Source organism: Pelmatolapia mariae, linkage group LG18 (genome assembly GCF_036321145.2).
Source record: "Pelmatolapia mariae isolate MD_Pm_ZW linkage group LG18, Pm_UMD_F_2, whole genome shotgun sequence".
Lineage (NCBI taxonomy): Eukaryota > Metazoa > Chordata > Actinopteri > Cichliformes > Cichlidae > Pelmatolapia > Pelmatolapia mariae.
This window is the reverse complement of record NC_086243.1, coordinates 31,458,828-31,480,791: the sequence shown is the minus strand read 5'-3', so window position 1 is coordinate 31,480,791 and position 21,964 is coordinate 31,458,828. Positions and strand designations below refer to the sequence as shown.

Genomic DNA, 21,964 nt, shown 5'->3' with positions numbered 1-21,964 from the left:
ACCATGCTACCTTTGAATGTGACCTACAAACATACACTTTAATGTGTAAAATGAAGTGGCAAACCGTCCTGACTTTATGAATATGAGCTACAAGCAAAGTTAAGTGGCAAACCGTCATACCTACTTGAATTTGTGGTGGAGTTACTCTGTGACAGCAGAAACGTGCATAAACTACTTAAGGTAGGACGTTTTGCCAAAGTAGGATGGTTTGAATAGCGGAAATGACGCCAATGAGAATGCGTTGCAAGAGGGGTCATGTTTCAAGACTTTAGTTGGGTGGTATCGGTTGTTGTTGCAATAATGTCTACAGTTCAGCATCTGAGAGAGTTTATCGAGGAGAGATTAACTTCTGCTGCAGAAGAAATCTTCTCAGAGTTTGCAAAAACGATCGTCCGGTATGAGGAGGAGATCAGTCAGCTAAGACTGCTGAATATCAGACCCGGGATAAAGTCACACAATACAGGTATGTAAACTTGTGGCGGTTGCGGGATCATTGTGTGATTCATCTGTACATCAGCACCAACTTAGCGACTTTGTCGCTATATTTGGCGAGTTTTCAGACCCCTTTAGCGACTTTCTTTTTTTTTTTTTTCTAAAAAGCGACTAGCGACAAATCTGGCAACTTTTTCTGATGTTATTGGAGACTTATTTATGACGATTTTTGACATGAATGCGCGTATCGCTCTTCGCAACAAGCAGCGGGTGCTGCCCGTTCCAAAGCGCACACGGGCGGAGGATAGTCGTCTCCCAGCTGCTATCAGGGCAGGAGCCACCTACGCGTCCAAACTGCAAATGAATCGAGCATGAGCGAAGCCGCTGCTCCCGCACGGACTGTAACGCAGGCAGTTCTTCTTTTACTGTTGTTGTTGTTTTGTGGATCACAAGGTTTAAAACTACTTATAAACACACACAACCCCGTTCAGCTGTCTTTGTGAGGACCTTCATTGACATAATGGTTTCCCTAGCCCCTTACCCTAACCGTTTAAAATGAATGCCTAACCCTTACCTTAAACCTAACCATAACCTAATTGTAACCCTGACACTAAAACAACATTTTGAGCCTCAAAAAGGCCTTTAAACTTGTGAGGACCGGTGAGTATGTCCTCACAAGTGACTGTTGGTTCTCACAAGTATAGTAGAATGCAGATCTCGGTCCTCACAAAGATAGCTAGACAGGAACACACACACACACAAAGTAACGCCACCAGAGTGCCTATTTCGGGTTACTTTTGCCGGTCCTATGTTTATGTTATGTTAGCATAACATTAACAATAAAGCTGGAGGAAGAACGCTAACGCAGGAGGACGTTTTTCCACTCGATAAAAGTTAATGTGAGGGTAATCGCATGGCAGGATGCTGTAAACGGACCAAACGTCAGTCAGGAGAACCACCGAGATAAGCAATCCACAATACGAGGTTAGTCATTAATATACTCCTGCCATGGGCTGGGGTGTAGTTGTATCATAAGGGTTTAAAAATCGAACTTTAAGGTGACCGAGAGAAGCCGACAGTGATCACTGACTGCTTTTAGGGGCTTGTTGAGATTAAATAGAACAAGATACAAAGCATTAAAAAATGTTAAAAAAAACAAAAACAAAAACAAAAAAAAACAGCTTTGTTAAATGCAGACTTGTTCCAGATTAACTGGCGTCGCAGATCAACTGGCTTTGGTCGAACAGATGACTTGCTTTTCAGGAGCAGGAGCAGCAAAACGGCAAATAGACACCAAATATTTCATCTGTGATATTTGTAACTCTCCTCCACACTCAAAAACAGATGACAAACCAACTGACACACCTGAGTCACTCACTTTCTTAAATGCACTCACTCTCACTGACTCTGTTTATTACTAATCACTGTGTAACTGCTGTAAATTCACAGTAACTGCCATCTCCTTACAAATGTTTATTATATTAACCACACTTATACAGATTGCATATAACTACCAACTCTCTCCAGCCATGTTGATGTATTACCTATATTGGCTGAAAATAATAATAATGGATTGGATTTATATAGCGCTTTTTAAGGCACCCAAAGCGCTTTACAATGCTACTATTCGTTCACTCTCACACACTGGTGGAGGCAAGCTACAGTTTGTAGCCACAGCTGCCCTGGGGCAGACTGACAGAAGCGAGGCTACCATATCGCCCCATCGGCCCCTCTGGCCAACACCAGCAGGCGGGAGGGTAAAGTGTCTTGCCCAAGGACACAACGACCAGGACAGAGAGCCCGGGGATCGAACCGGCGACCTTCCGGTTACAGATGCGCTTCCCAACCCTCTGAGCCTTGGTTGGAAATGTTCATTTCCAGAGAAAAGACACAGGCAGACTATGCTTACAGGATGTGACGTTACAACACTGGTGAAATATGAATGTGTCATATATTTGTTCAAGACGTATTTCTTTGTTATGGGAAGAAATACTGAAATCATCATGATTGAGTGGTGATTTATGTAACTTTGTGTATATAATTTGGCATTTCTTACTGATGTAGGCCAAAAATAAATACATGATACCATTTCATGTATTTTAAAGGTTTATTTGCAAGACACAAAAACAGACAAAATAGAAAATTCCAAATGTATTGTGCACGAAACAAATTCAAACGTGGCGATGGAGAAAGGTGCAGATGTGTGTCACAAGTTAATCTGGCTGTAGGCTGTGGCACTTGGCCACAGGTGGAGCTAGTTCACTCGACTCCATTTGAGTGCACACAAAGTAAACTGCATGCTTTAGTTGTGATTCTGAAATCGGAGTAATAGAACGTAGGAGGGGAGCGATAACAACTACAAGATTCTCCCAATCGTTGACTCTTGCTGTCCCGTGAGCAGCATCGGCGTGGTGTTAATTGTTTGCTGTTTTCGCGATCGCCTCCTGCGTGGGAATATTACCAGGTAAACTCGCGACATTTTTAAACATTTTGTTGTTCAAGAGCAACAAGGCTGACGCAGTGTGTTTGAGGTAACCTCACAAATATCACAGATGAAATATTTGGTGTTTTTTTTGTTTTTTTTTTGCTGTTTTGTCGGTAGCGGCTCCTGAAAAGCAAGTCTACCACACATCTGTTCGACCAAACCCAGTTAATCTGGAAAACTGGAAGCAGGATTTATCACGTCATCACTTAAAGACCGGATAGTGATTTTCCTTGCTGAGGAGTTGGCCACACTGGTGGGCATGTGGACAATTCCTGCAAGTGCTTTGGAAGCATTTGGAATGTGTGGATAAATGCATTGATCTACAATAGTAATACACCACAGTAAAGTGTATGAAGTTACATCTGTGTAAACAGACTTACCGACAACTTTCTTTGGTAGACGTGTTCAAATACTCTAGCGTTTCGGCTCGTGTAGGCGATCAATTACGGTGATCACTTTGATCATGGTGTGGGTGATTGTGCTGCACTGGCTGATCTGACTATTTTAGAGACTGCTTATCTGTTTGCATTTTCCAGCACAAACACCTGTATGATTTACAGACAGTGGTACCTGGTTTCATAAAACACTTTAATCTTTCATTATCATATTGGGATCATGCTGCTGTTCATTTGCTTGTTTTTGTTTTTTCACATTGTGTAATAATCACTGGCAGTCACATCTAAAAATTAGATCCTGGATGAGTGATTGTTTCTGTGGCAACATTTGCAACAATGCAAGAGGCCGTGAAACCATAAGCTTGATTCTCAGTTTCCTTTTAATTCTTTTTGATCTTTCTTATCATCACATACAGTCACTATTTGCTTGTGTCCCTTTGTTGGACACGGAGGTCTGGATGATCAGCAGGTCTGTGACCAGGAGAGGAGCTCCAGTCTCAACCAGGAGGACCCAGAGCCTCCACAGACCAAAGAGGAACAGGAGGAAATATGCAGCAGGGAGGAAAGAGAGCAGTTTGAACTGAAGCAGAAGGCTGAAGGCATTCATGTCTGGACCGGGGAAGAGCTGGATTTGTTGTGTAAACCTGGAGTAAAGCTGACCAGAATTGGTATGTTCAGTTTCATGTTCATGTTCATGCTCAGTAAACTGTAATATACAGATTTCATAATACAGAAACAAGTATGACTCATATCAAAAAGCCAGGTGATGGGCTACAACAATAGAATAGTGTAATGGGCTACCACACCAGGTGATGGCGTGATGGTGTTTGAGATATTTTCCGCACACACTTAAAAATGACACCGCACTGTACTCGGGTGGTCTCCAGAGTAACCAGCTCTCAACAAAATAGAGCACCTTTGGGATGTGGTGGAACATGAGATTTGAATAACAGACATGGAGCTGACAGATATGCAGCAGCTGTCTGAAACTCTCATGTCAGTATGGACCAAAGTATCTGAGGAACATTTGGTTGGGGTGAGAGAGGAAGACGGAAACATACACATGCTCTGGAAGAGAGCCAGTGATTAATAACAAGTGATGATTCATTGCAGAATCATCACTTACTATCTATCACTAACACTAGCAACGTGTACCTAATAAAGTAACCAGTCAGTGTATATTTATCAGTAAAATATTAAAAGATTAGAATTAACAGCATTCGTTATCTGCCTCTTAAAATCCTTCTTAAAATATTCAGATCATGTTACTTTTCATTTATTTGTTTGTTTTTTCACATTGTGTGATGATCACTTTTCTTGTGTCCCTTTGTTGATGAAGGTCTGGATGATCAGCAGGTCTGTGACCAGGAGAGGAGCTCCAGTCTCAACCAGGAGGACCCAGAGCCTCCACAGAGTAAAGAGGAACAGGAGGAAATGTGCAGCACTGAGGAAGGAGGGCAGCTTGAACTGAAGCAGGAGGCTGACGGCATTAATGTGTGGACTGGGGAAGAGGTGGATTTGTTGTGGAAATCTGGAGTAAAGCTGACCACAGTAGGTATGTAAAACTGTAATATACAGATTACATATTAAAAGGTCGGGTGATGACATCACAAAGGCTACGTTCACACTGCAGGCGAAAGCGCATCAAATCCGATTTTTTTTTGACCCTATGCGACCCATATCCGATCATGGTATGACAGTGTGAACGGCACAAATCCGATATTTTCAAATCCGATCTGGGTCACTTTCGTTTGTGGTACTGAATCCGATACATATCCGATGTTTTAGAAAGCGACTGCTGTTTGAACGGTCATGTTGCATTAAATCCGTCTTTTACGTCACTGACACAAGTCAGACGCCAATTATCAGCGCCGGAGAAGCGCCCGAGAAGACATCGCGAACGCTTCCTGGCCATCCAGTGTAGATGTTAGTGAAACTGTTGGGAAGACAACGTTGGAGAAACGTGAACATTTTATTTGTACTGTATAACCTGCAGATTCTGACAGAAATCTGCAACTATCCTTTGAAGCACCGCTCCTCTAAAACAGCAATAAGGATAATTATTAGGTTATCTACATTATTATGTAAATAACAAAATAACTTAAAGCAAAAATTGGGAAACGTAAAGTCCGAAGTCTTTATATTAAGGGCCATCAGTCAGACAATATTATTTGCTCTGGGTCTAAACAGAGCGCGTTGTATGTGACATCTTCTTTTGCGCATGCGGGCCGCTTTGAGGGTTCACACTAGAGAGCGTTTGCTGTCACATTTTATTTGTAGTGTGAACAAGCAGACAAAAAATCGGATTTGATCAAAAAATCGGAATTGAGCATTAAGACCTGCAGTGTGAACGTAGCCAAAGACACGTGGCGTGTATTACCGTCTAGCATACTACCTCACTGAAGACATGTTTTCTGTTAGCACAGTAAAATATAAACCGGGTTTAACATCTTCTGTTTGTTTAATAAAAAAACAAAAAATTTGAATTATGTTTGTCCAGTGAAGGAAGGTTGGAGTCTCAGGCTTAAGCCACAGCCTGGTAATGGCTTTTCTTGATGCAGTGAGAAGAATCTTGGTTAAATATAAATCCTCTCTTTTAAACTTATCATCAATATTTCCTAAAAATAATGCAGTACAGTCCTCAGGAACCTTGTAACCTAAAACCTTTTGTAGAGTATCACCCACTGTTTTCCAGAGTGAGTAACTTTTAGAGCAAGACCAGAAGATGTGAGAGTGGTTAGCTGCTGTGCACCACAGTTACTCCAACAAGACTGCTGTATGCCCACCTGCTTACTCCTTATGTGAGGAGGGATAAAAAACCTAATAAAGCATTTCCAATTAAATTCCTGCCACTGTAGGGAATTTGTAGATGTTTGAAGTGAACCACATATCTGGTACCATATTTCATCTGTAATTGATAGTTTTAGTTCCTGTTCACATTTTGTCTTTACATATAATGAGGTAAATCTTTGGTTCTTCATCAATTTGAGGTATAATTTAGATACTAGTTTGGTAGTTTTTTGTTGGTAGGCATTGCACATCATTTTAATTGAAGGGTTAATCATCTCAGCCTCAGCTATCTCTTTATTGTAGTTGTCTTGAAGTTATAGATATTGAAACAAATCCTGTTTTTTCAATTCAAACATGTCTTTAAGCTCTTGAAAGCTCCTACCTTTGTCCTTTTTGGTAATTAAACAGAAAGCAGTCAGGCCCCTGTTAGTCCACTCTTTGAAAGCCTTGTCATATTGTCCTGGTTTAAAACTATTGTCCAAGGCTATCCATCTCAACTTTTTGTGACCATTTTTCAGTTTTAAATGTTTGACGATAGAATACCACATTTGAAGTGAAAACTGGGTTATGGGATTGAGTTTTGACTTAACAATGTCAGTTAAAGTATCTTTTCCTAACAGTGTTTGGAAATTATAATCCGTGCTATCATGTGTCTCAATCTGTTTCTACTTTGCAGTGTATGAATTATCACACCATAGACATAAAGGGCGTAATTGTGCTGCCTGAAAATATAATTTAAAATTAGGCAAAGCCATACCCCCTTTGTCCTTTGGAAACTGCAGAGCGGAGAAGCGTATTCTTCCCTTTTTGCCCCCCCCCCCCCCCCCCCCCCCCCATATGAATCCCGACAACATTTTATCCCAGGCCTCAAGCTGTTGAGATGGAATTTCAACCGACAGTGCCTGAAAAATGTACAGTAGCCTTGGCATTATATTCATTTTTATCACATTTCTTCTGCTGCTTAAGTCTAACGGGTATGTTGACCAGCTCTACAAGTCGAAGCTAATATCATCTGTGATCGGAAAATAATTTGAACTGTACAATGAATCTGGACTTCTTGTTATGAAGACTCCCAAATATTTGATTTTTTAAATTTTCCAATTGATATTAAAGCATTCTTTAATTTCTTTACTCAGTACATAATTGAAGTGAATCATTTGTGTTTTTGCGATATTCAGTTTATATCCAGAGCATTCATGAAATTCTGCTGCTACTTCCAAAAGCTTAGGAAGGGAGGTGTTCAAGTCCCTCAGATACAATATTACATAGTCTGCAAATAATCCTATTTTATGTTCCCTTTTTCCTTTAAAGACCCCTTTAATTTCTAACTCTTGTCGTATTCCTTGAGCCAGAGGTTCAATATATAATGCGAAAAGTATGGGACTTAGTCCACATCCCTGCCTTGTTCCATGTTTAAGTCTAGGTACAGGTTGGTGATATAATGCCCTTATCAATTTTATTGGGTCTTGAGCAAAAGCAAATCTTTCTAAAGTCTGATACAAGAATTCCCACCCAACCCTGTTTAAAACCTTTTCGGCATCCAAACTAACAAGAGCTGCATCCCATTTATTACTACTTGGGGATTAAGGCACAATAGCACCATTCCATGATGGGGGTATTCTTTATTATCCAATTCAGATTTCTTAGGAAGATAGGGTCTAGTTTCTTCCGAAATACCTTATACCATTCCGCAGGGAACCCATCACTGCCTAGGGTTTTGTTGGCTTTCAGTCAGCTGATTGCCTTATTCAGTTCTTCTGTTGTTATTTCCTTAGCTTTCATTGATTCCCAAAGAATTAGAGGGTTCACTTCTCCATTGTCATTCTCTTTAATGAATGTATCTATTTCTTATTTAATATCATATGTAATAGATTCATTATCAAAAAGCCCTACATTAAGGCGCCAAACCGTGTTCCTTGGAAGTGATTCCAACTGAATTGTCAGAAAAATTGCGTTATGATCTGAGACATCCGCTACCCCAATTTTACTGTGTAACAATCTGTGACATTCTTACTTTTGCATTAAAAAATAATAAATCCGGGTGTGCACTCAGTGCAGAATTGAGTAATGTGTGAAATCCCTTTCTGAAGGGTCATCAGACATCCATTAGTACCGTTTCCTCAAGTTTAAGTGTCTGTTTATGTGTTTTGTATCTAGTTTGACTAGTTGTGTCCAAATTATAATTCAGTATTACATTGAAGTCTCCTGCACAAATACAAATTCCCTCTGCCTCCACTGAGATTAAGTCAAAGAGATCTTTAAAGAATGATTTGGGGCTATTGTGTGGTGTATATATACAGACAAGAGTCAAAATACTATTTAAAGCTTTGCCCTTCACAATGATAACATAAAATAAAATGATCCTCCACCATAAACAAAACCTAAACCAAACCGTGGTAGAACAAATAGGTGAACAATTAAACAAAACTGTAGAATCCAAAACTTGAACAACACTGCAGTATGACTCCCAATATGAGGTAAAAGGGACATCCCCACACAATGATGAGAGGGAAAGCCTCACAAAAAATTGAGGGCCCTCTCTTTGAATCAGTGAGAACCCCGTTCTGAGTCACACTCATCCTATCTTAAGTTATTGGCCACCTCAAAGTAGAGCGATTATATACAACTTGAACCATAAAGAACATAATAATTATTCGGGAGAGCCAGATACCTATTTGGAGTGTTTAAGTTATCTGTCCCCACACTGAGAGAGTATCTATAAAGTCAAATCCTTCTCTGAAATTAAGTTGTTCTGCGCTAGAACACTTGTAGTCTGTTGTGCACTCTCTGAATGGCTCCATTGTTGCTTCTCCAGGTCACGGGTTGCCATGGGGACATTAGCTCCAGTTGCTCTAGTAGAGACGTAGAGTCAAATCCTCCCCTTTCGCATGTCCCTCCTCCATCATAAATCCTCTCCACTGCATCTCTCGTACCACCTCCCTGGACTATGTTACACCTCAGGGCCTGTGTCCGAATGTATCCGGAGTTTTGTAAATGGAGACTGGAATTGTTTGCCTTTTTGTTTAAGTGCGCTTTTCATTTCTCTATATGCACGGTGCTGTTATACTACCGTAGCAGTATAGTCATGTTCGAAACCGATGGGTTTGTCTTTGACGAGGATCTTCTTCTGCCGTGCGTTTCTGAGGACTGTTTCCTTTGTTTTGAACTGAAGAAAACGGGCAACAATGGAACGGGGAGCGGCATCAGCACCTGGCTTTGGACCGAGAGACCGGTGAGCCCGTTGTATTTGTGGGTCAGTGCCATCAGGCATTAGCCTCTCTCTTCTGATCACATTTTCAACAAAGCTTATTACAGAGCTGCCCTCTTCTCCTTCTGGGACTCCGTAAATTCGCAGGTTATTTCTTCTCGATCTAGACTGAAGGTCTTCTAGCTTTTCGCCACGCGTGTTTCGGCTTCCTCAAGTTTCTCACCGTATTCTTGGACTGCTAGCTTATTAGCCCTTAGCTGCTGGTTTGTGTCTTCTTTGAATTTATTCAGGTCTTCTTTCAACTAACGCCTGAAATCTTCTTTGAATGCGTTGAAGTCAGCTTTCATCTCCGTCCGGAGGTCAAAGATTTGTTGGCTGATATTTTTAATGCCCTCTTGCAAAGATTCAAGTTTGGCCCCCTCGCCATTTTCTTTATCTGAGTTAGCCATATCAGCATGGTTGTTCTCTCTCTCTTCTGGAAAATACTGTTCAGTTGGTTCATGTATCTTGTTCTTTTTCTTTGTCTTTGCCCCCCCCCGGCATTTTTTAAACACAGAAGTAGTAAAAAGAACTTGAATTTAAGGGGAAATTTGCTCGACCCTGAGGAGCTCAGAAGTTACGCAGACATTCTGCCTCGCTGCTAACCGCATGAGAGATAATATTTGAAACATTTGTGCACCTTAAATATCGCTCACATATTTGAGAGACACGCTTACTGTGTAACCTTTTTCATGTGTGTTGTGTCCATCAAGACCTCCCACAGCAACATGATTGTAAGGAAAATGAGGACCTGGATGACCCGCAGGTCTGTAGCCAGGAGAGGAACTCCAGTCTCAACCAAGAACACCCGGAACAGGAGGAAATGTACACCAATCAGGAAGGAGAGCAGCTTGCACGTAACCACGAAACCAAAGGCGGCATCGTCTGGACTGGGCAGGAACTAGGCATCATGTGGGACCCTGAAGTAAAGTTGTCCAGAATAGGTATGCAAAATTGTAATAGGTAGATTTCTTAATACAAAACTGAATATAACTCATGTTGAGTCCTAATCTGACCTCAGCGATATGTTATAGAGGTACATGAAGAATCTAAGGACCGACTCCAATAAGGAAACATATTTTAAGAGCCAAAATTTCTGGCCTCCCAGCCAAGTCTTGTCCCGTCGAGGTGGCTCTTTTTAGAGCCATGCATTTATGAAGTGGTTGCTTGGTCTCTCCAATGTCAAAGAAACTCCAATGCGTCCTACAAATGTGTCCTCCTTTTACCCAGATTTGAAGGATGGGTCGGGTGTATATTTCGTGGCCCATCATCAGTGTTGGGTAAGTTACTTCAAATTAGTAACTTAGTTACATTACTAGTTACTATCAAAAGTAACTCAGTTACTTAAAGTTACTCGTTACTTTCAAAGTAACTAGTTACTAGGGAAAGTAACTTTGGTTTTCCTCAGAATTCTCTTGTTAATGTGTTGCTTCCGTAACTGGATACCCAGCAAGATTGCCAGTCTTCTAGCTTGCTTACTTGCCACAAGCGCACTGTGCCACCTACCAATAGAAAGGAAAAAATAATGTGCATATTTCCACGAGAGAAATCCCACGCCTGGGACGTACTCAGAACTCGGAAATTCTGCCTTCCGAATAGGAAGATGTATGTAACTCCAGACTGCAGATGAGCTGCATACAGGGCTAGACTAGACTAGAGACCAGCCCGCCATTATGGGAAAAATCGTAAAGCCTTTGAATGAAAACAAACGCTGTTGTGACAGTGATGTACACTGTTTTGATGGTATATATGCAACAATCTATCAATCATTTGTTGTTTTAAAAGCTAGACATTTTAAATGAGAATAAGAAAGAAAAGTATTTCTTTGTGCCCCCCTTTCCCTGTTAATGCCCTACCTGGCCCCCTGGCAAAACTTTGCTAGACCCGCCCCTGCACAGTTACCAGCTGTCAGCTATGTTAAAAAAAAGGATCCTGGTGTTATTTGTCTCTCAGAAACAGTTCATAACTTCCCTTCAACTCATTCATGTCACCCAAAAGGTAAACCTGTTTCTCCATAACCTGTTCAGCTCTGATGATTCAGTAAGGACATCTCCTGGTTTCATCTTCATGTTTCCCTCTCACCAGATCACCAAACTGATATCATGACCAGCAGCTTTTACAGCTGTGGCTCCAGCAAACATCAGCTGATACTAGAAATTAATTTTAAATAAATTCTAACAACAGCTGATCAAGCTTAAACGTGCTGCTGTTGTTTAGCGCGACATCCGCTGGTTTCCTCTTTCTGGCGCAAAGTGGGCGATAAACAAACAAGAGAGAAAAGCCGATCAGCTGATCATTGATCAGTTTCATGATTGAAGTAGCAACAGGAGAGGGAGGAGGAGAGAATGAGAGAAGAAGAGGCAGCTGCAGCGTAAAGACGCGGATTAACTCTAGCTTTGTGTCTTTTTCATTGTAGCTGAAGTACGGGACAAATCACGTTCCTTTTCACCTCAATACGAAATGCGTAATATTTTCTCTGAATACGAGAGGATTCCGTTTTTTACGGGATGGTTGGCAACTCTAATCATTAACCTTATGAACAAAATAAAGTTCAACATCATTAACATCATAGCACCCACCCAGCTGTATAGAAACTCCGTCATGCTAGCTAGTACCCAGCACGAAAAAGTCAGCATAACGAAAATAAACTCCACCTAAACTTGGTTTATATCTGACCCAGATAGACTGCAGGTCATAACTTCTTACCTGAAGTTCAGTTCACCTGACACTTGGACCGGCGGCCCCCTCAGGTCTCTCCTCCTCCTGCGTCCCCTTTCCCTCATCCACCTGCTGGCCTCCACCACTTGCTAATGTTACTGAATCTGTGGAAGCTCCACGACAGCCACCACACGAAGTAACGAATAACGAGCCTATCTAAATCCCAGTAACGATTAACGCGTTCCTGATTTTGGCATAATAACTAGTTACCGTGCTCGTTACTACAATAATAACGTAGTTACTGTAACGCGTTACTTAATAACACGTTAGTCCCAACACTGCCCAACATATCCTAGAATTCGTAGCGCGGCCCAGCCAAATCCAGTTTCCAACAATGGTGGCAGCTACTTAGTTTTAATATTACTCTTTCTGGCTGACGAAATAAACTTTTAAGATATTTTCAAGTGAGAATGTAGCTTTGTAAACTTCAAATTTCTGCTCGATTTATCAAGACGTCACATATTTGCAAATGTGCTCCGACGTTTTCGGAGACCTCTGTTACCCACCAGCTTGATAGCTAGCCGGGGTTCAAGGCTCACTACAGCTCAGGTTAAACATGCTATATAACTCACTTAAATAACTTTAAAAAAGTTATTGTTTGGCTTTTTTCAGTGTTTTATTTGTTCCTCAGTAAATCGGTTTGGCTGAGATTAAAGTTATAGTTTTTACAGCTAAATAACCATCAAACAGAAAACTGATTAAACAGAAATGTGAGATGGTAGAGAATTTACTCCAGTGTCCTGTTATATTTTAGATAGCAAGGAGCAGACGGCTGAGTTTATTAAACGCCACTGAGACAATCTGCAAGTTTCATTAAAGGTTTAATAAACTATCATCTTGTCTTTAATTTTAGTTAGCACATACCTTAAACACTTCAAGCTCTAAGCTAATGATAGTTATATAAGAGCAGATGTATGCTGTTGCAATAAGCTGTACGTTTTACGTTCAGTGGATGCATGATCTGATTAGTCGACTAATCGCAAAAATAATCGGTGACTAGTCGACTATCAAAATAATTGTTTGTGGCAGCCCTATTAGAGGATCAACAAGGGGTTCATGACCCTCTTGGGGGACAGTCCCGTAGGACTTAAATCTGGGACTCTCCACCATTTGACCTTAGAACTGAGGAAGCTTCTCAGATGAGAGGTGAAACGTCTTCAGGCAACTTAAAGAAGTCCAGACGCTTTTCTTTCCAAGCTCCTTAGACTATGATGACCTGGATGACTGAGAACCTTCACAGACATGTTGGAAATAATTGTTATAAATGAGCCCAAGGAAGGAGAAGACACCCTACAATAAGTTGAAACATCAACTTGTTATTTATTCCTCCATATACATTTTTGTCATTCATATTGTCACTTTGTTTGTCACTCCTTCGCCTGTGCTGTGCCCCTGCACATGCAGGCACACTTACAGTGAATATCAAATTTAATAACAGGAAATTAACTATCCTTTTTGTCCTTTTGCAATACTTTTCACGTAACCTTTATTTGACAACAGCACAAAAACAACTGTAAATGCTGTTTTTGGTGTTCCACCCTAATGTTTTCAGTAGCCCTGTATGAAAAAATTCTGAAGGCGCTCCTGTATATTATGACTGAGTATATCCAGTGAAACATTTGTGGATAACCTAATTATCCCCATTAGGGCTCAACGATCAATTTAAAAATTAAATATCGATCTAAAACTAAGCTTTTCACAAACCACACAACACTATAAGTGTGTCCTTCTGCCATGTGTTTCTGGGTCTTTCTTTCTTCTTCTGTCCCTTTGGATTCCAGCACAAGGCCTGTGTAGTGATGTTATTGGTGGACTTCCTGAGGGTGTGGCCAATCCAGCACCACTTTCTTCTCTTTATTGGTATTGCTATTGGTTCCTGGTTTGTTCTTGTCCACAGTTTGTAATCTTCTCTGGCCACTAGATACAGAGGATTTGTTGCATCCTCTGCAGCTGTTGATGAATGTCTGCAACATACAGAGCACTGCCTTTGTCCTGCTCCATGTTTACAAACTTATAGAAAAGTATAGGTTTGACCATGATGTTAAAAATTCTCAGCTTGGTGGATGTTCTGACCACTCTTGAGCTTCAAACATGTTTTGTTTAAATTATGTTTTTTTTTTAAACAAAACCATAATATAAAAAAACAAGAAGGTGCCAGACAATAAAACACACAGAGACTTTAAGAGAGTGTTAACTGCCCCAATAGTACTGACCTTATGAATGCATAGGAGACAAGAAAATATACAAACAGGGTTCCATTGCACTAAGAGTCATGAAACGCTCATTGCTTGTGTGAGGTCTTATGGTAGTATTAGAACAAGTCTCCTATAATCCTATTTCATCAACTCGTTGTAGGATTTGTGCATAAATAATTCTTCAGCTTATGTAACATAACCTCCTTCACTCTGTTCCATTCTGTTTTATTTATATAGGGAAATAATCCCAACAATACAGCTTTATTTATTTAATTGTCCTGAAGGGGACAACTGTGTCCTGAAGGGGCTTTATACTATAAGGTAAAGACCCTACAAAATTAGAAAGAAACCACAACAATCACACAACACCCTATGTTACGTTCCCCTAAAAAGTCCAGGGGATGAGGGAAAGTAACAAAAGGTGTCTGGGTTGAAAAAAGGAGGCAGGATTCTATGAATAGAAACATTAATAATACTAAAAGAGAGACAAGCCACTATCACATTTAGAAAACAACAAAACCCAGGAGTTAGTCATTAAACTGAAAATATAAAAAAGGGTTAGTTGTCAAACACACACTCATCTCCACCGAGCAGGAGCAACCAGCCACCATACACACTAGTGATGGGTCGTTCGCGAACGAAATGGCTCTTAGAGCCGGATCTTTGACGTGAACGATGCGAGCCGGCTCCTTATCGCGAGCCGTGGGTTTGTTTGTTTTTTTTTTTTCCCTCTTTCTTTCACCCTCTCTCTTGCACTTTTTTTTCCACTTCACTCTGCACGCGAGCCTTGTGCTTTGCGCTGGGCAGAGGGGGGAGGGGTGGTAGTTACAGTCACAGTAGCACAGGAACAGAGCGGGAGGGAGAGAGAAAAAGAGAGCCAGGGACAACAATGTCACATTAGAAAGGTATAGTAATCATCCACAACTATTTTCAGTTGCAGATGATAAAGGATTCAGAAAGTTTATTCATGCAGGCCCATATGACAGAGAACATGCATCTTCTTTTTCATATTTTAATTTATATTTAATTGTGTTGTGGTTTGCAGTGTTTTGTGTTGTGTCATTTTAAATTTGTTTAAAAGGAAAAAGCTGAAAATATAAATAGTTAAAAGTTGAACTGTGACTAGTTAGTTTTTGTATTATATGATTTATTTATTACATTTTATGTGGAGTGAATAAATAAAAGTATATTTACGGTGGCTCCTAGAGACAAAGCAGCACGTACAAACTTCAAAACACGTACAAACCCTGAAGCACGTACATACTCCAAAACACGTAAAAACTCAGAAGCACGTAAAAACTCAGGCTATGTCCACACGTACCCGGGTATTTTTGAAAACGGAGATTTTTCTATGCGTTTGCACCTTTCGTCCACACGTAAACGGCATTTTCGGTCACTGAAAACGGAGATTTCTAAAAATGCCTGTCAGGGTGGATATTTTCGAAAACTCCATTTTTACATTTACGATGAGGAAAACGGAGAAAACGCAGCGTCAAAGATGTGCGCCTTTTTTGACGTCACACTGTGCGCCACGTTTTGTTTCGGTGAAAGGAATTTCTACAATACTGTTACTGTTAATTGTACTCTGTGCAGTGTTTAAATGCTTACATATAAACACACAGTTACTGTCCCTCCACACATACGACTCGGTTCTGCTTCTACGCCCCGTCTTTGTTTACTATTTCCCACCGAGGCTTCTAGACTTCTGATTGGCCAACATTTCTACACGTTTAGGAATATATCAGCACCTGTTGCTTTGGCATGCTCCTAGCAGCGTTTTCCTTCATTTCTGCATTTACATGTGGACGGGATTATTTTTTAAAACGAAAACAGAAAATCTCTGTTTTCAAAAATACCCGTGTACGTGTGGACGTAGCCTCAGAAGCACGTAAAAACTCCAAAACATGTACTAAAGACAACAGAAGTGCTCCAGAATGCTAGGCGCAGTGTTGAGCTTTTGTTACCTAGAGGCTACACAAGCTTTTTAATTATTTGAATATATATGAGTGCTTGTGTATAAATACACAAACAATACACATATGCTTTCAATTGTGTAATTTAAGTGATCTAGGTAGCTCTGTTTTGGAAATTCAGTTAACGCTAGAAATGTGTTTTAGAGTTTGTACGTGCTTTTTGGAGTTTGTACGTGTTTTGTCTCTAGGGGCCACTGTATATATTTATATATAAACATATATAAATAAAACCACTTTTTTTTTTTACATTAGTAATTCCTTTTGTGCATAATTTTATATTATTGTAATAATAAATTAATTAAGGCAACAAAACAACCTGAAGAGCCGGTTCGGAGCCGAAAGAGCCGGCTCTTTTTAGTGAGCCGAGCCGAAAGAGCCGGCTCTCTAAAAAGAGCCGGAAATCCCATCACTAATACACACAGCTCACTAGTTATAAAAACCAACCAGGCTCTCTGGCGTCAGAGCTCACCTTAAATACTCTTGATTGCTGATTAGAGTCATCTGTATAACAAAGGTGGCCCCTAACACCAGAGAGATGGCAGGACACGCCCACACAGGGTCAATTCACAGGAGGTCCCTCCAGGGCCATAACACTCTGTTAGCAAGGAGTTGGCAAAGGGGGGAAGGAAAAGCGGTACTTTAATGCAAAGAAACCTCTGGCAGACTCAGGGAGGAGCCACCATCTGCTTCAACCAGTTAGGGTGTGAGGAAAGCAAAAAGTATCAGAGTGAAAGTTACTGATAGTTAAATATGATAGTGGTATAGTATAGGCACGCGGCATGTTCTGATTTAGGACCCGGATGGTTTGGGGATAGAGGCCCATGATAATGGGCTTGTAGTGTGTGCTGACTCCTTCTGAAGTTCACCACCAGGTCCTTGGTCTTGCAGACTTTCAGCTGGAGGTGGTTATCCTGGCACCACGATGCCAGATTCTTCACTTCATCCATGTAGGCCGCCTCATCGTTGTTGGAAATGGGGCCCAACACCACTATGTCGTCAGCAAACTTCACAATGGTATTGGATCCATGGGTGGCCATGCAGTCTGAAGTATAGAGGGAGTAGAGCAGTGGTGAGAGAACACCCCCCTCTGTCGCTCCCGTGCTGTCAAGAGACGCACTTACCCACCATCTACTCACCACCTGAGTTCTGCCAGTGAGGAAACCCAACACCCATGCACACAGACTGCTGTTGAGTCCTATGTCCCTCAGCTTTGTGAACAGTCTACACTATTGTGTTGAATGCTGAACTGTAATCAGCAAACAGCAACCTCACATAATTGTCCCGTTTCATGTCCAAGTGGCTGAGAGTGGTGTGCAGGACATGGGCAATGGCTTCCTCTGTGGATTTGTTGGCTCGGTAGGCAAACTGAAGTGGAACTGTGATGTTTGGGTTGGAGGAGGAGACGATGTTCTTCAACAGCCTCTCGAACACCTTCATTACCACTGAAGTCAGTGGTAATGAAGGTGTAGCCATTAGCCATTCAGTAGCCATTCAGGCATGAGGGCTTGTTGTTCTTGGGCACAGGGATGATTGTGGATTGCTTGAAGCCACCCATGGCGCCAATACCATCCACATAAGTTTTTGAACTCCTGAGAAAATCAGTGTTAATCTTTGGTACAGAAGCCTTTGTTTGCAATTACAGAGGTCAAAGGCTTCCTGTTGTTCTTGACCAGGTTTGTACAGGTCTCCACACAGATCTCCTCTAGATCTGTCAGCTTGTGGGGCTGTCACTGCGCAACACAGAGTTTCAGCTCCCTCCAAAGGTTCTTCCAGAGGATTTACAGTGGCTTGCAAAAGTATTCGGCCCCCTTGAACTTTTCCACAGTTTGTCACATTACAGCCACAAACATGAATCAATTTTGTTGGAATTCCACGTGAAAGACCAATACAAAGTGGTGTACACGTGAGAAGTGGAACGAAAATCATACATGATTCCAAACATTTTTTACAAATAAATAACTGCAAAGTGGGGTGTGCATAATTATTCAGCCCCCTGAGTCAATACTTTGTAGAACCACCTTTTGCTGCAATTACAGCTGCCAGTCTTTTAGGGTATGTCTCTAACAGCTTTGCACATCTACAGACTGAAATCCTTGCCCATTCTTCTTTGTAAAACAGCTCCACAACTGCCCTGTGATGACCTCAGAGGTTGTCTAAGAGAATATTGGGAGCAACACCACCATGAAGTCCAAAGAACACACCAGACAGGTCAGGGATAAAGTTATTGAGAAATTTAAAGCAGGCTTAGGCTACAAAAAGATTTCCCAAGCCTTGAACATCCCACGGAGCACTGTTCAAGCGATCATTCAGAAATGGAAGGAGTATGGCACAACTGTGAACCTACCAAGACAAGGCCGTCCACCTAAACTCACAGGCCGAACAAGGAGAGCGCTGATCAGAAATGCAGCCAAGAGGCCCATGGTGACTCTGGATGAGCTGCAGAGATCTACAGCTCAGGTGGGGGAATCTGTCCATAGGACAACTATTAGTCGTGCACTGCACAAAGTTGGCCTTTATGGAAGAGTGGCAAGAAGAAAGCCATTGTTAACAGAAAACCATAAGAAGTCCCGTTTGCAGTTTGCCACAGCAAACATGTGGGGAACACAGCAAACATGTGGAAGAAGGTGCTCTGGTCAGATGAGACCAAAATGGAACTTTTTGGTCAAAATGCAAAACGCTATGTGTGGCGGAAAACTAACACTGCACATCACTCTGAACACACCATCCCCACTGTCAAATATGGTGGTGGCAGCATCATGCTCTGGGGGTGCTTCTCTTCAGCAGGGACAGGGAAGCTGGTCAGAGTTGATGGGAAGATGGATGGAGCCAAATACATGGCAATCTTGGAAGAAAACCTCTTGGAGTCTGCAAAAGACTTGAGACTGGGGCGGAGGTTCACCTTCCAGCAGGACAACGACCCTAAACATAAAGCCAGGGCAACAATGGAATGGTTTAAAACAAAACATATCCATGTGTTAGAATGGCCCAGTCAAAGTCCAGATCTAAATCCAATCGAGAATCTGTGGCAAGATCTGAAAACTGCTGTTCACAAATGCTGTCCATCTAATCTGACTGAGCTGGAGCTGTTTAGCCAAGAAGAATGGGCAAGGATTTCAGTCTGTAGATGTGCAAAGCTGGTAGAGGCATACCCTAAAAGACTGGCAGCTGTAATTGCAGCAAAAGGTGGTTCTACAAAGTATTGACTCAAGGGCACACCCCACTTTGCAGTTATTTATTTGTAAAAAATGTTTGGAATCATGTATGATTTTTGTTCCACTTCTCACGTGTAAACCACTTTGTATTGGTCTTTCACGTGGAATTCCAATAAAATTGATTCATGTTTGTGACTGTAATGTGACAAACTGTGGAAAAGTTCAAGGGGGCCGAATACTTTTGCAAGCCACTGTAGGTCGGGAGACTGGCTAGGCCACTCCAGAACCTAATCTTAAGATTAGAGAGGGTGTCTATGTATTATGTGGAGCAGTGCAATACAAACAATTTTTTTTTTTTAGAAATAATACAATGTGATTTCCTAAATTTTTTTTTTTTTTAATGCTGTCTCTCACAGTGGGAATGCACCTACAATGTGAATTTCAGACCCCTCCATGATTTCTAAGTGGGAGTACTTGCAAAGAAACCTCTGGCAGACTCAGGGAGGAGCCACTTGCAAAATCGCAGGGTGTTCAAATACTTATGTTCCTCACTGTATATTGTCTTTATTTTCTCATTGTAGATGATCTGTTTATATTAATTGATGTGAGATATCTGTAATTCAACGTCAGAGTTTGAAAAGAGTTCAATTGTTTTAGATATTTACTGAGATGACGCATGCACATTAAAACAAAGACTCAACAGTCACCTGATATCACACAAATTCCAACAGAGTAATATTTATGAGAAGAAGGAAGGAAGAAAACAATTGTTTGACTTTAAAATTTCCACCCAATCGATTCTCATTTTCTTTGGGCAGTTTAAAGAATTACATGTTTTCTCTGCAGCATGGAATGGAAAAAATGATTTAAACAGATTTTATATTCTGCTTTCTGGAATGTACCATTCCAAACTTAAATTGATCACATAAGAGGAGCGTTCTCTGCAAAACAGCTTGTCCCCCCAACATGCCTTTAATTGGTATATCTGTGCGACCTGCTTACCATGTGGAGACCTGCTAATGGTTACCTTGTAATTTCTCAAATCTATGTTTTTTGTTTGGTTTTTTTGCTTTTTTTTTTAATCTGTTGCTTCAGATTTACCACAACATTACTGTAAGGATGAGGGAGGGCTCACAGATCAGCAGGTCTGTATCCGGAAGAACAACTCCAGTCTGGACCAGGAGGATCCTTCGCAGATTAAAGGGGAACAGGAGAAACTCAGTACCACTCAAGAGGGAAAACCGCTTGTACGAAAGCAGGAGACTGGAACATTTCCTGCCTGTAAAGAAAGTGACCATAGTGAACCAGGACCAAGCAGTGACCAGCTCCTTTCTCACAACTCTCCTGACACAGATCAGGACGAAAGAAAGGATGATAAATCAGACAGAAATAAGTCGGAGCAAATCGTATCAGGCCTGTCAGTTCAAAATTCCAAGACAGTACATTTATGTGGCACCTGTGGAAAAAAATTTAATACAAAAAAAAACTTGAATCGACATATGCAAATTCACAAAGGTGAGAAACCACATTCTTGCGGCACCTGTGGGAAAAGATTTAGTTGTATGTCACACGTGAATAGACACATGCAAAGTCACACAGGTGAGAAGCCACATATTTGTAGTACCTGTGGGAAAAGATTTCATTGTATTTCAGACTTGACTAGACACATCAAAACTCACACAGGTGAGAAACCATATCCTTGTAGCACCCGTGGGAAAAGATTTACTAGGAAGGGACATTTGAAAATTCACATGGAATATCATGCAGGTGAAAAACAATATTCCTGTAGCACTTGTGGGAAAAGATTTAATGTAAAATCAAGTTTGAAATCCCACATAACAATTCACACAGGTGAGAAGCCATATTCCTGTAGCACATGTGGGGAAAGATTTCGTCTAAACATACAGTTGAAGAGACATATGCGAATTCACACAGGTGAGAAGTCTGAGTCACAGAGAGGGCCCAAACTGTCCAAAGTTGTAGAATCCCCTAATTAGTGAAATTTATAGCTTACATTTAGTAGTGCAACTTGTTTTAAAGGCATGAAAATCCGTAGTATTAATAGAGCTTGGCATTGTCACTGATTTCTAGAATCGATACGATCCACGATTCGATTTGAATCTGGGAAATTTTGCCTCAGTTAGAAATATTATTATTCTGATCACGTATCAGTACATATCCATATCTTTGTATCTATAAAAAGAAAGCTGACACTTGCGAGACCCTATCAAAGGTGTAAACATCACAGCAGATGCCTTTGTGTCAAAGTAATTGAGGATAAAAGACAGAAAAACATGAAGGCAATTTTCCTGGCCTGGGATTTTATAGCAGACGACCTTTAAAAATATTCTGTGTACAAATGGGACAGACAAAAAAAAAAAAAAAAAAAAAAATATTCTGTGTAGATCAAAAATGAATGAAAACCATTAATCAACATATGAACATTAGCTGATACTGCTGAAATGAAGCAGAGCAAAGTTACAGAGGTTTTATTAGAGACACAGGTAAGCATTTTGCAATTTTGCATAATTTTAAAAAGTTTAAATTTGTTCAGTAGTCTATTGAACAGAAAAAATT

General features: G+C 40.9%; 1 protein-coding gene across 1 annotated transcript; it reads left to right on the top strand.

The window, feature by feature from the left end:
- Nucleotides 1-287: 287 nt before the first annotated feature.
- On the top strand, nucleotides 288-21,742 carry LOC134616969 (zinc finger protein 239-like). The gene is made up of 5 exons (XM_063462104.1): nucleotides 288-463; nucleotides 3,729-3,980; nucleotides 4,652-4,867; nucleotides 10,063-10,293; nucleotides 20,483-21,742. Exons 1-5 carry the CDS (start codon nucleotides 301-303, stop codon nucleotides 21,382-21,384), a joined length of 1,764 nt encoding a protein of 587 aa, XP_063318174.1. The 5' UTR covers nucleotides 288-300; the 3' UTR covers nucleotides 21,385-21,742.
- The last annotated feature ends 222 nt before the right edge of the window (nucleotides 21,743-21,964 follow it).